Below are 13,661 nucleotides of genomic sequence, written 5' to 3'. Positions count from 1 at the left end.
GGAACAATCACCATTTACACTACCAGTCAAAAGTTTGGACACAACGCAGAGTGAAGGCAAAAGGGCCAACAAGTGCTCAGCCTCTCTGGGAACTCCTTCAAGACTGTTGGAAAACCTTTCAGGTGACTACCTCATGAAGCTACTCTGAGGAATCTAAAATGAAATGAAAATATGAAACTATGAGTTATTTCACACTATTTTGTTTACTACATAATTCCATGTGTGTTCATTTTTCAAATGAGATGGTGTGGCCAAACTTTTGACTGGTAGTGTATAATATAGGAACCTTCATCACTAGCAGGAGCCACTGCCTAATGTTTTCAAACCAACTGTCTGTACTGGTGTGCAGAATCAGCCGCTTTTCGGGGGGTTTCACTCAAACGCATTGACATTTTTACATGTGAAATAAATGGACAGCAGGTTACACATTTGTACATATTTACCTACTTTTAGTGTGACAGTTTTAATTTAGCTCACACTCTAATAACGTCAGCCTAATTACCAGTGAGATTATTAACCCTGTCCACTCCACTTCCTCATCCACTAACAATTTTTGTTCCTACCTTAATCATAAAAAAACATATACGCTTATAAAACTTTTACCAGAAACATCATCTTGTTGTAAAAAAAAACCACACGTAATACGTGACAATGAGACACATCATAAAAGAATATAATATGGAGGATAATTATGTGGAACCATAATGAACGAGGGACAATTCAGCTGCTCAATGTCCCCCCATATCTCTGTGATATATTGAACATAAGTAGTTATGTTAATGAGGCCATTAATTTAGCTAATTCACATTCATTAGAAAATAATTCTGTGTCAGCATCCTTGTCTCCACATAATGGTTATTATTAATGGGAGCTGTGCATCTTTACTTATTAAGGAGCTATAGTAGATTCAAGGAAATCATGTTTTTTTTTTTTTCTCGTCTTAATTAAAATCTAAATTTATCCACCGAGGAGTTCCAGAGTTCAATCAGCTCATCGTCTAATGATGTTCCAGTAGAATTTTGCATAAGCAAAAAAAAGGATCAATGCATTAGTAAGTAACAGTAAGTTATATACTGTATGTTTGTGTTATGCGTGCACTGTCTCTGTCCTCATTGCTGAGATGCTAAAAGTCACTCAGGGGTCAACTCACTTATTCACATTCACACGCTGCTCCGTTTGTCGGGATCGGGCACTTTTTGACGTACAGCTCGGTTCATGGCTCAGCATTTGACACGCCAGTGCCAATTAGGTCCAGAAGCGTCCCTCAGGACTTTGTCTCTCTTACACGACCTTCCCTGAGGCCTCCAGCTGTTTGCTGTATAATGAAGACTGTGACAGCGGAGAAGGGTGACTGCGTTTGCTCCGAATCTGACGGTGACGCAATGCATTTTGGTCTCACTGCAGTTTGTGCTGCAAAAAAAATGGATGTCGAATGCATCCAAGATGAAATAAACAAACGCATGCGCACGTGTAATACAAACATCACCTTATATCTTTTGTTTATTTCAGCATCCTGTCTTTTAATTCTCATTTAAATGAGGCTCTCTTTCTTTTCGTCTTCATGGTCGAAACTGTTTTAAGTCCTCTCTTAAAGGTGAAGTAAGTAGTTTATAGTGCCATCTAGAGGAGAGGCTGAAATTTACAACAAAGAACTGCTCCTCTGCTCACCCCCTCCCTTCCCTGAGCGCTACGGTATCCGCAGCCGGTCAAATGTCGTCCTCGTCGTCTTTCTCCGTGTCAGCAGATGAGGTTCGTGAGGCGAGGGAGAGGGCGAGAGAGAGTGGAGGCGGGACTTCCGCGACAAGTAAAGCGCAATTGATTTGTTCTCTCGCGTTTGTCCTTACAGGCTCCGGTAGAAACATGGCGTCTCGCTGCTAACAGTGGCAATGCAACCGCGGCCCGCGACCATGTTATTTTACATGACTTTTTGAAACACGACGAAAATGAAACAAAAACTATTATACAGCGACTAGACAATGCAGGAGCACATAATATGTATAAAAAAGTATGAAATAGAATGTCATGACATTTGCTCAGATTCTTGATGCATTTGTTTTTGGAATGATTTGTTTTGCTCAAACCCAGTAGTCCAGTGTCACTTAGCCACTCCTGTTGACTACAATCTCACATTGAATATTTCAACTCACGAGAGTCATGGAGCATGGCAGAGTGGTGGTCAATATGCGTGACCAGTACACAGACACTCCTTATAGGTCTGGTCAATAAAAGGGCACACCAAAATGTGGACTTTTGTCACTTGTCAATATGCCACAGATGTCACAAATCATGAGGGAGCGTGCCGTTGCCATGCTGAGTGCTGGGTTGAGCGTAACAGCTGTGGCAACACAACTGAATGACGCCGTATTCACCAGACGTCACCTATCGAGCGCCTTTGGGATGGATAGGCGTGTCCGCCAGCGGGTTCCAGTTCTCCAGAACGGCCGCCAACTTCAAGTGGCTCGTGATGTCCATGCGTCATCGGTGTACCGCTCTGAGTGAGGCTAATGGTGGACACACGTTATGTTATGGAATTTTGTGAACTTGGATCATCGACCCCCGTTGTGTTCTTCCTGCCATTACTCAGGGACTTTTGTTTTGAAATTGATCCTAATACTCGCAAATTAAAGCCACTTTATTGATAAAATGTTACTGTTACTCTATTGAGTGTATTTGTCCTCATGTCTGAGTACAGTACTTTGGCCAACTCTGTGCCATATGAATAAAGTTGGATTAGATTGTTCCTCATGTTTTTGAATTGACTGTTTTTTTGTACTTTTACCTTACGTTTAACTGATGTCAAACAAGGAGTTTAGAGGATTGAGAGATGAACTCACACTTTGCTGGTTCTGGAGTTTTCAGCAATAAATGTGATGGCTTCTAACGGCAGGTTCACAACAAAATGGTAGGCATATTTTCACATTTGGTCGCAGGATTATTTGTTTTGTATATTACTTGTAGATGACATGATTAAACACAACCCATAAAATATCCAAATCCAATTACCACTTGTTAAAAAACAAGTCCTTAAATGGGTACTTGCCCTGTAGGAATGCGTATAATCTGCATTTACTTGGTTTTTATCAACTTTATCAGTATAAAACTGGGAATGCAAGACCATTTTCTGTATTAGCCGATCATAAACGTGTCACTTGTCATCTTTTTTGGACCAGTGATGTCACAATTCACTCAATTCACAGTCTCTTCCTGTTTATGGTAAGCTGGCAGCTTCCTACGCAGAGATTACCAAGAGTATTTAGCGACAAACCATAGAATTTACCCGCGTCTGAACAGAGAGACGCGGCAGTGCTCCACTTTTGTCTCTTCACGACACTTAAATTTAAGCGTCTTTTTTTAATTTTAGGCCATGTTGAATCCCTGAGGTCTAACTACTAATTGACGATGTAAATGTTTTTGATCTGTATCGTTAATTTTAATCACTAACGTCACCTTAAAAAGTTTAAGTTTCCCCTCAATGACAATTGACCTGAGGTAAAGGAGCTGGCTTATGTTTTAGCAGAACAGGGCAGAACATCCACTGGCAATGATGTTAAGCACCTTTTATCAAAATGTCCAATGTTTACCCACTAATTGAAGAGTGAATGAGATTAAATATTCACTTCTGGTAAGAGAGGAATGGCTATTTCTTTCCACCTAAACCTGTTCTGTGGTGGCAAATCTCTTGGAAGAGGGCAAAGACGCAACTCTTGCCGTAAGTCGATTTGACGTTTGTGTGTGCAGACGAGCCCAGAGCACAGTCAAGTAGAGTGAAACGCATGAATGAGCAAAGGACAGAGGGGAGTGTGATGTTCTTATGCCTCACAGGATGAGGCCCTGGACATTTAAGAACATTGAAGGCTGTTTCTTACAAGACAAAGAAGAACTCTCCCAAGTGATTTTCATTGTTTTAATCCATGATTTCTCACTCCTGGTCCTGAGGAGCCACTGTCCTGCATGTTTTAAGTGTTTTCTCTCAAAAACCTGCAGGACAGTGGCTCCTCAGGACCAGGAGTGAGAAACTCTGGACTTAGATGGTCCAGTCAAGACGCAGGAGCACACACTTGGTGTTTCATCAAACTAGTTTCAGTAAGGAGATTCAAAGGATTTGGGATCTCACAGAAACTTGAGGGATTTAACGCGTCATGGCTGAGAAGACGGAATCGACTTGGCTCGGGCAAGTTACGGTTCTAAACAAAAGTACGCAACATCCATTTCCCGGTCGTCTCGCTCTCATTGGTTACTGTAGGTTCTGTTCACGCCCCTCGATCGCTGTTCGATTTGAAATCAGGAATGAAATCACATCTGTTAATCCTACAGGATAATTTGGCCAGATTATCTGTCGACATCAACATATATCTATAGTTTACTATCTTATTTGTTATGCAGTGTGTGAGGTAACACTGTACAGGATATTGTCCCAACCACAATGTCCATCAAGCGCTTGCTCCTCTGAGTGACCCCACACAACATATATACAGGATGGGACTTATTTTTGTGTACATTTTATAATGATTGTCACTCATGACTGCTGCAATAAGACAAGCAGATATGGTAAGAGACTGTGTGTGTGTGTGTGTGTGTGTGTGTGTGTGTGTGTGTGTGTGTGTGTGTGTGTGTGTGTGTGTGTGTGTGTGTGTGTGTGTGTGTGTGTGTGTGTGTGTGTGTGTGTGTGTGTGTGTGTGGTAAGAGAGTCATTAGGTGTGCTGCTGACAGGGTGCTATAGAAGAGAGCTATGACCAGAATGGCCTGCTGTCCTTAAGGGAAGCATCATTTCAACATTTAACTCATGACTGATGGCATGGCAGCCAAATGTCTGTCCTCTCCCACACACACACACACACACACACACACACACACACACACACACACACACACACAGAGGTCACCTCAGCCCACACACACCTGGAGAGTGGCCACCTCACACACACACAATACACCACAACCTTGAACATAAGGATGTCCTACTGCATTGTGTGCTAAAATATATGTTGACTAAGAAAGTTTTAATTTCAGTAATTTGTCAAGTGGTGGCTCTGTTGATTTTGTTTCCGTGCAGCTGATCAGACCAGAGTATTCAGGCTGGGAAAGTATCATTTAAATCATTTAACCTAACCCTTAGTGCTCACGCGGCACGGATCAGTGCCGCAGGTGCACTCTTGGTAGATTGCCGTGGGAATAATATAAAACTCCTGTGGTGTGTGTTTATAGGTCACATTTTTCCGTCTTCTCATGTGTTGTTGAGTCAAAGTTATGATTCAATTTACACTGCAATTTTTTTTAATTTTTTTTTTTAAAGAACATTAGTGCATATATTTTGCAGAAGTCACAAAATTAGACCGTTTTTAATTTTATTTTTGTTCATAAAAACGAGCCAAACTTTGAACTGTGACATGTATGCAAATTTGAGTCATTTTTGCTCAGGCATGTTTATATAGTTGGTGAAAATGAAAAATATATACATATATACATATATATATATATATATACATATTATGGCATGCCATTCAGGAAATTAATCTTTGAATATATGGAATGAAACTTTGAATATATGGAATGAAACTTTGAATATATGGAGTGAAACTTGAATGTATTTGGGATTCATTCAATATATTCAAGTTTCATTCCATATATTCAAAGGTTCATTCAATATATTCAAAGATTAATTTCCTGAACGGCATGCATATATATGAATATATATATGTATATATATATATGTATATATATATGTATATGTATATGTATATATATATGTATATGTAAATATATGTATATATTATTTCCTTTTCATCCCACCCTGTGTTGTTTTATTGATGTATTACTATTATTATTATTATTATTATTATTACAATAGGAAGAGCCTGGTAAAGGTAATTAAGTGATCCATATTTATAGAGATTCTGGATTTTCCAGGGAATTCCTGCATGTATTTCACTCATATCTCTCTAACATCCATCTTAATAAACTTTCACTGTACATATAAGTGTGTTTTCTCCTCATTTGTACCTGCAGGCTACTTATCCCTGTCACAAAACGTGTTCTTTATTAAACTCACAAGTCTATCGTTGTGTTTCAAAATGTCCCATGGACACACTGTGACGGCACTAATGCAACACAGGTGCTTTTTTCCACAGCACACACACACACATACACACACACACACACACACACACACACACACACACACACACACACACACACACACACACACAGGTTTTTACAGGTGTAAACAATCACACTAATGACAGAGACGCTCTGACTGCTCGAACTGAACTGTTGATGTGATCAGCGACACCTGTGCTTTTCCTGTTTAAAACCTGTCAAAACTACAGCACTCGTGAGACTAAAACGCTGTTATAAAACACTTTGTTTAACCTTATTTGTGGAATTCTTATTCCACTTTTTTTTTCTCCGCTCAAGACAACTTTATTGATCGAGTTTTGAAATAAATAGGCATCTAAAATGTTTGAGGAACAAAGTACAGGCTAACAGTTTAAATGTACTGTAATGCCTGTAAAACCGATATAATGAAATAATGTCAGGCTAAACTTCCCTCACCCATTTTATTATGTTGAAGAAATCGATTTACAGATTGTGAGAGTGCAGATTTACTTCCCTGAGTGGCTTAGCTGCGATTTTCTGATTTATTGTGTTGGATGAGTTGCAAGTACACGTACTTTGTTACTGTACACAAGTACACATTACTTTGTTATTTGTGTTTCTAGCAAATGTTACCTTTACTCCACTACATTTCCTCAAACTATCTTTGTTACTACCAAATAAAATCAGAAGAAGAAGAGTTGGTAATGGTCTGTATTTTACCAATTTATTTTGAGCTGCTTTACACTTTTCACACTCAACATTAAGTGTCTTGATCAAGGACACGTAGACTAGCAGAGCCAGGAATTAAACCACAACCTTCCAGTTGAAAGACAACTCGCCCTATCATCTAGCTAGCATGGCTCAATGCTAACTCCTCTGTTTTTTTTTTGACAGTACAATTTATACCAGAACATTACTTTTGATACTTAAGTACAGTAAATGTCATTACTTAAGTAATACTTCTACCAAAGTCATTTTCTGGTAAGATACTTTAACTTGAGGTACTTTGTATAAGTCTGTTGCTAGCTACCTGATTTACCAGCATTCATGTATTTGTCCATACAGCTTCTGTGGAGCACATCATACGTTTACAAGGTTTTGTGAGTGTGTTTGACTTGTACAAAACACACACACACACACACACACCCTAAAAGTGGACAAGGAGACAAATCTGAGCTGTCAAACTGTGTCACCATTTTGTCCCGGTGTACAAATGGTAAAAGACGCCACGTGTGACCCATGTGTCTTCTGGGCCGACTAAAAATACATTGAATCCATCAAGCAAAGCAGCAGGGGGGGGGGGGGAGGCTTCAAACTGCCTTAAACCAGATGAAAGTTAGCGGCGGACTCCGTCTCACTCTGTGCGGGAAGCATTAGCATTTGTGAACAAGACAAGAGAGCGACTGAGGAGTGAGAGTTTACAGAGGATCTTTACTTCAGAAAAGATCAGAGAATCGAATGCCTTTTTCAAAAGTCAAAGTAAGAAAGGAGAAATATTGCTGTTGACACGTTCTCTGCAGGGTGTGTGTGTAAAAGAAGGAACACAAAAACCTTATTTTTACTCCTTTACAGTAAAGATGAACCACATTGTAATGTATTTTTGTTTTAACGGTAAACAGAAATATTTTATTCATCTGTTATAAGTTGGACGAAGAGTCCGAAAATTGATCAAGCTACAAAATGTTTATTGCTTCGACAAACGGATAATTATTTAAAACTGAAATGCTATAATAGTGTTTTTTTTTACATTGTATACGTACAATGTGCTATTTGTCGACAGACTTCACTCACAAAATCCACACAGGCCTGAGGCAGAAAAGCCTCCGCTGTCGTGTATGTTTCTGCAACGCCGTCTATCAAAAACTGGTTCCACCAAGCCCCGCCCACTGCTCCATGAGAAGCTGAGCTTCCCTGGAAGTGACGTTTTTGCGATATTTGTCCACTCACCGTCATCTGTGCCATCCCATAAGCATAGAAGACAGTGGTTTTAATGCGGAGGCTGCTACGGGAATAGAAAAATCACGTAAGACGATCCGTCACGACACGTTCTAATCGCGTTCTAGCACGTTACGTATTGAAATGTAAGCGGCACGGAACGTCAGCGCCGCGGCCACCGCAGCTGATCGATGCCGCTCTAATCAATGTGGCCATTTCCACCGGGCACGCCTCAGCAGCGGCTCTCGGCTATCAATCCGTAGCAGTTCTATTTTTTGATGTCGCCGTTGCTATCTCGTGTCAAGCTCAACAGAGCAGGAGAATAAAAGAAGCCGTGTTGTCGGTTCCTTTATACACACAGTTTATCGCAGGATCTCGCAAATTTGCGTACGTTCAGGATTATCGTGCGATCTTCCTTGAATACGTCTGGCCCGCATGGCATCGCTGCGTAACGCGCCCGGTGGAGATTGACGCTGGGCAGAGGACAGAGGCCGCTGACACACCGGGTGGAAATCCGGGGTTAGAGCGATCACCACTGGTGACTGCACGCCTCCATGGGCCCGGCTTTACTCGCGCGGTGTGCTTAGTGCTGCTATACTGATAAACAGTCATGTGGACCTGAATACTGTTTCTATTTATTGAAGTTACAAACTGCAGATTTAATGCAAGGCTTCTCTGTGTTCAGTCAGAGACAGAAATACTAGCAGTGGTCACATGTTCACCATAGTTGACAAACATCAAAAAGAGTCTTAATGAAAAGGTTGAAATGAATCAGTGCATCAAATCCCTTGGGGGAAAAAAAAAGACTGGGTCACTTACCGAAGTTATTAGCCTTAAAATAGTGCTGTCTAATCTTTTCAGGGTCACAAGACAATGTGCAAATATGTCTTCATCCACCATCATATTGATTTCTTGTCCTTCCAATTACCATAGAAATGGAGTGGAATTGGGTAGGAATGGACAATATGTCAAACCTCCCACTTTCTTATTCCAACAGCAAGGACAAAGTCGTGAAATATCCTGGAGAGAGAAGGTGAGGCAGCATCCATGACACCTGATCCCCCAGTGGAGAGGGGGGAAGTGAACTCTTCCAGCCTGGGGGTTTTTCGTCAACAAAAAGTCTTAGAGTGACCTCACGTGGCTGTGAGCAGGTACTGCAATAATGGGACACTTCACATTAACAGAGATGTGTGAGCAAAGTACCTTAAATTATTTTATTTAAATTAAAAAAAATGTACATCACATTATCCTTAACAGTTCACACGTCTTTTAAAAACCCCAGTGGGGTTAATTTATTTTATTTTTTTTCAATTTTCATTTTTGTACATTTCAACATTTTGTATACAAATTCCTCTTTGACAAAAACAGAAATAAAAGGTTGTCATCACAAATTAATTCACCTATTCTTTGTGATGATAGCAGTTTCCCAGTAACACTTAATTCCGCAGTCCACTCAGTTCTGAACCAAATATCACAAGTATTGTTTTTTTTTTTTTGCCTTAAATTCAAGATAAAGTCAAGTTTAAAGGCTGTTGCAGCCATTAAAGTATTCATTTACCCATTAACCAACATGTAGCACTAGTGCAGTGTGCATGGAATGTGAATCACTTCCTGTCTGTGTTAAAATGCTTCTGGAAAACCTTTAATTAACATTTACACAGATGAAATACATACTTAACACAACAGCAAGGACACGAGCGCCACTGGAGAGAAAATTAAAAAAGACAAAACTGCTGCTTTTTGACAAAGTCCCCCCTTAATTATACCAGCAGCAACATCCTAAAGTCATTATTTCCAATTATATTTCCCCCATCGATATTTTTCTCTGCAACACAAGAACGATTTACAGCAGAACTTAATTTGAAATGATTTTTTTTTTGTCCTGCTTCCCTGTAGCAAAAACTTTGTTTGATTTACTGCTTTGTTGCATTCATGTCTGTGTAGATATTTATGGCAAAAAGAGAGCTAAAAAAAAAAAAAAGTCACATTTCGTTTGCACATCGAGTTTATTTGAACTGAAATCATACCATGACCCTTCTTGAAAACATCTCAATTGTTTGATTATATTCTGTATAGTAATGTTGTCACTGTATGGCAATACACATCTACAACTTTAGGGGGAGCTCTAAAAGGAATAATTCAGTCTTGTGGCAGCTTGAAACAACTTAAAATTGAAAATGTCAAACTTGTTTGATGCTCAATAATTGTTATTTAAGTTTGGACTTTATGATCAGTTAAAATATCTGGAAAATCCCACTCAGCCTTCTAAAAAAATATCTTTCAGAAATGTTCCTTTAAGCCATTTACTGGACACTTCCCACCAAAATGTCTTACAGAAAGAGTGCACACATTTTTATTCGATTTTTTTTCTAAAAACAACAAGTGTCCAACTTCAGCTTTATTTCTGCGATCGTCAACAAGGTGCATGAAATCACGAAGGCAGAAACAACAGAAAAAGTCCAATCAAGACCATCTCTAGTGTGTGGAGCCTGCAAATCTAAAAATGGAGCCAAGTACTGGTGTTGGATATGAGAATGTTGTGTGTTTTTTGTGGTTTCAAATACTGCAACTATGAGTTTGTGTTGTTAAAAGACGGAGCAGAGAAAGTCAGGTGGTGCAGAGTCAGTGAGAGCCGAGACGTTAATTTAAAAACACAAACGCAGTTTTCATAACTCCAAAATCAAAAGGAATTCAAACTGGTTCCTTTAAAATAAAAAGAAGAAGAAACAAACAACCAAAACAGACAAACACAGAAAAAAATATTTACAACCATCTGTAAACACGAGTGTAGGCAGAATATGGCAGACAGAAATTTTAAGATTTGGCAAAAAAAACAACAACAAAAAAAAACATGATACATTCTGTGCTTTATCTGAGTGCAACCTGCAAAACCCAGAGAGCTGATTTTTCAGAGCTAACATTAGAAAAGGCTTCGGGTTAAAACAGCTTTAAGACTTCAACGAGGAGCCGTCGAATCACACAGTGTTTCGTCACTCTACGGATTTCACCTGCTCTGATCGAGGGTCGCTATCAAACGTATGCCTGAACAGAAATAGATGTTCGCGTCTGTACGAGGGGGCGACCTTTGAAATATCGGGGCCAAAAGCATAACGCATGCACGTCAAAGGACTTTGGAAGTGGTCCATCACATCTCCGGCAACTTCATATCCATTCCAGTGGAGTCTAATTGAAAATGACGACGAGATCGTTTGTGTAGATTTTAAGAGAAAACCGTTGACATTTCAGTCTTAACGGAGGACGATGGGAAGTAATCCTCTGCTTTTCTTGAGAAGTTGTGACAAGTGTGATTAAGGGTTGTTAAAGTAAAAGTGAAGTGTTCAGTGACTATAAATCCCCAGAACATTTAAATGTCAAGATCTTTCTTTGAACCGTGTTTTTATAAAGAACTTGTGCTGCCAGACATTCAGAACATAACAGTATTATGGGAGTGTGGAATAGCTATTCTACTCTGTCTGTCGTATTCAAATCTGAAATCTGCGGTATAAAGTGTCCGATGTCGTTTTGGCGTTCCGTTTTTTACACATCATCCCACCATTCTGCAATCATCAAAGACCAGCTTTTTTCTTGCAAACGGCGTCTGAAAATAAAGTGACGTCGAAAAAAATATCCTGTTCCAGTGAAATAAAAAGACGTGGAACCAACGGTGGCTTCACACAAAAGCAGAAATTAGAACAGAAAAAAAACTAATAATCAGGAATTTCTTTGTCATTCGTAATCCTGGCTTTTGGATTTAAAAAAAAAAAAAAAAAAAAAAAAAAATCACACAAAAATGAATCCAGAGACTGTTAAATAGATATTTCTTCTGTGGTCTTGGACGATTTATACTTGGAAAAATACCTCACTATGTGCCAGTGGCTTCAATCTCAAGGTAAAGTACCTTATTTTATGGTCAGCGTGACTCGGTCTCCTCCTCCCTGTGGTAGAACATCAGTCCAGTGTTAATACAAAGTGTACAAAGAGCTGTCAGACGTTATTACAGAAATACACAGGGACATAACGCTAACTGACAGCTTTCAAAAACTATCTGCAAACACTGTCACAGTTTCCAGCAAATGTCCGAGGTTCCAGTTAACAGTGTAATAAAGTGCGGGGGGGGAGAGAGAGAATACCGGGTGAATATATATGTACAGCTTGTGCCTTTGGGAAAAAGGAACATTAGACACGGGAGGCTGAGTTCTCCGCTGTCACGACTCTAAATGGCAGTCAGCGTTGTGCTCTCTCTCTCATCTCTGACACGATCGGCAGCATCTGGACAAAAGCGTTTGTTACACGGACCAGAAGGGAAAAAAAAACTAAAACGAAAGAAGCTGCTCGCTACCAAGTTTCACACACGTACACACAAACACAAAAGCGGACACTGAACGCGGCGCGCGTTTGTCGGTGAGACGCTGATGACTTGACGTATACTGAAGCTGCTGAAATGTGTTCTAGAACGAAGAGCGCAGGGGGGTTAAGTTAAGACAGCAGCAATGTAAACTAACAGAAAGGCTCTCTGTCAGACAAATCTGACTTTGTCACAGCTAATACACATTTCTTTTTTTCTTTTTTTTTTAAAAAATAAGACACAACCACTGACCACTCACACTCAGATTTTTGTTGGGCTGTTAGTTTCACATCTAAGAGTGCTTTGTTTGCTTAACTTAAATATGTGATAGATACCTGGCAGTTATTATAACGGTTATTTGTTTGTCATTTTTAAAATCTTCCTTTTTATAGCAAAACACACGCACACACGCACGCACGCACGCACGCACACACACACACACGCACACACACATACGCTCAAACATGCAAACACTGAAACATGTAAGTCAGAATCATCCGATCAGTGGATCAGTCACGTGGGAGGAGAACCAGCCCCCTCACCGGCCTTCTGCTGATGGATTTAAAACCACACTTTCAGCTCCCTGCTCCCTCGCAACACAAACGCTGTCCATTGAAACCCAACACACGTTGGAGGCCACCAATCAAAGCCAGCCTGATGGTCACCAATGAGGAAGTTGATGTCCATCACAGGAGGAGGAGGAGCAGGAGGTGCTCGCCGAGCAGAGGAGTGTGGTGTTCCAAACTTTGTGTCTTCCAGTCCAGTAGAAAGTCAGGAGGTTCTCTCAAGACTTCAGCCGCAGAGCAGAGCAGAGCAGAGCTGAGCTGAGCTGCGGGGGACGCAGAATGTCTGTGTTACGGCTCTGCACTGGCTGCTGGTTTGGTGGTGGACGTCATGATCTTCATGTACTGTGTGAAGATGGCCTCAAAGGCCTCGTCTCTGTGGATCATGGCACCAAACACCAATGGCTGCGGAAGACGAGAGATGATGAGTGATTAAAAGTGTTTACAGTGTTTTTGAAGTTTAAAACCCCCCAAAATACAGAAAATATACAAGAAAAGAAACACAAACTGCCAGCCCACAAAAGTATAAACATGAGAAAATGACAGTTTGTCAGTCTACATACTGAATCAAGGGTACAGAAGTAAAATTCAAAGTCTAAGATAGTCCAGAGAGCGAGGATCAGGTCAAGGAGAGGCTTGATTGGAACTAGTCCAGGGGGCGAAGTCTATTACTTCGAATGTAAATAATAGAATAAAAGACATTTTAACATTGCATATTAATG

At 40.2% G+C, this 13,661-nt stretch overlaps 1 protein-coding gene across 6 annotated transcripts in view; it reads right to left on the bottom strand.

Annotated features, from left to right (window-relative positions):
• Positions 1-9,295: 9,295 nt before the first annotated feature.
• gramd4a (GRAM domain containing 4a) overlaps positions 9,296-13,661 on the bottom strand; it is a 48,337-nt gene continuing 43,971 nt past the window's right edge. For all 6 annotated transcript variants that reach the window (XM_083906659.1, XM_083906661.1, XM_083906660.1 and 3 more), the window contains one exon: positions 9,296-13,344. In XM_083906659.1, the coding sequence (XP_083762785.1) occupies positions 13,231-13,344 (114 nt within the window). In that variant the 3' untranslated portion in view covers positions 9,296-13,230. The remainder of the gene's footprint in view (positions 13,345-13,661) is intronic.

The sequence above is a fragment of the Microchirus variegatus genome, assembly GCF_963457635.1.
Source record: "Microchirus variegatus genome assembly, chromosome: 20".
NCBI classification, from domain to species: Eukaryota; Metazoa; Chordata; class Actinopteri; order Pleuronectiformes; family Soleidae; genus Microchirus; species Microchirus variegatus.
The sequence above is the reverse complement of the archived record's forward strand: the minus strand, read 5'-3'. Positions and strand labels throughout refer to the sequence as shown.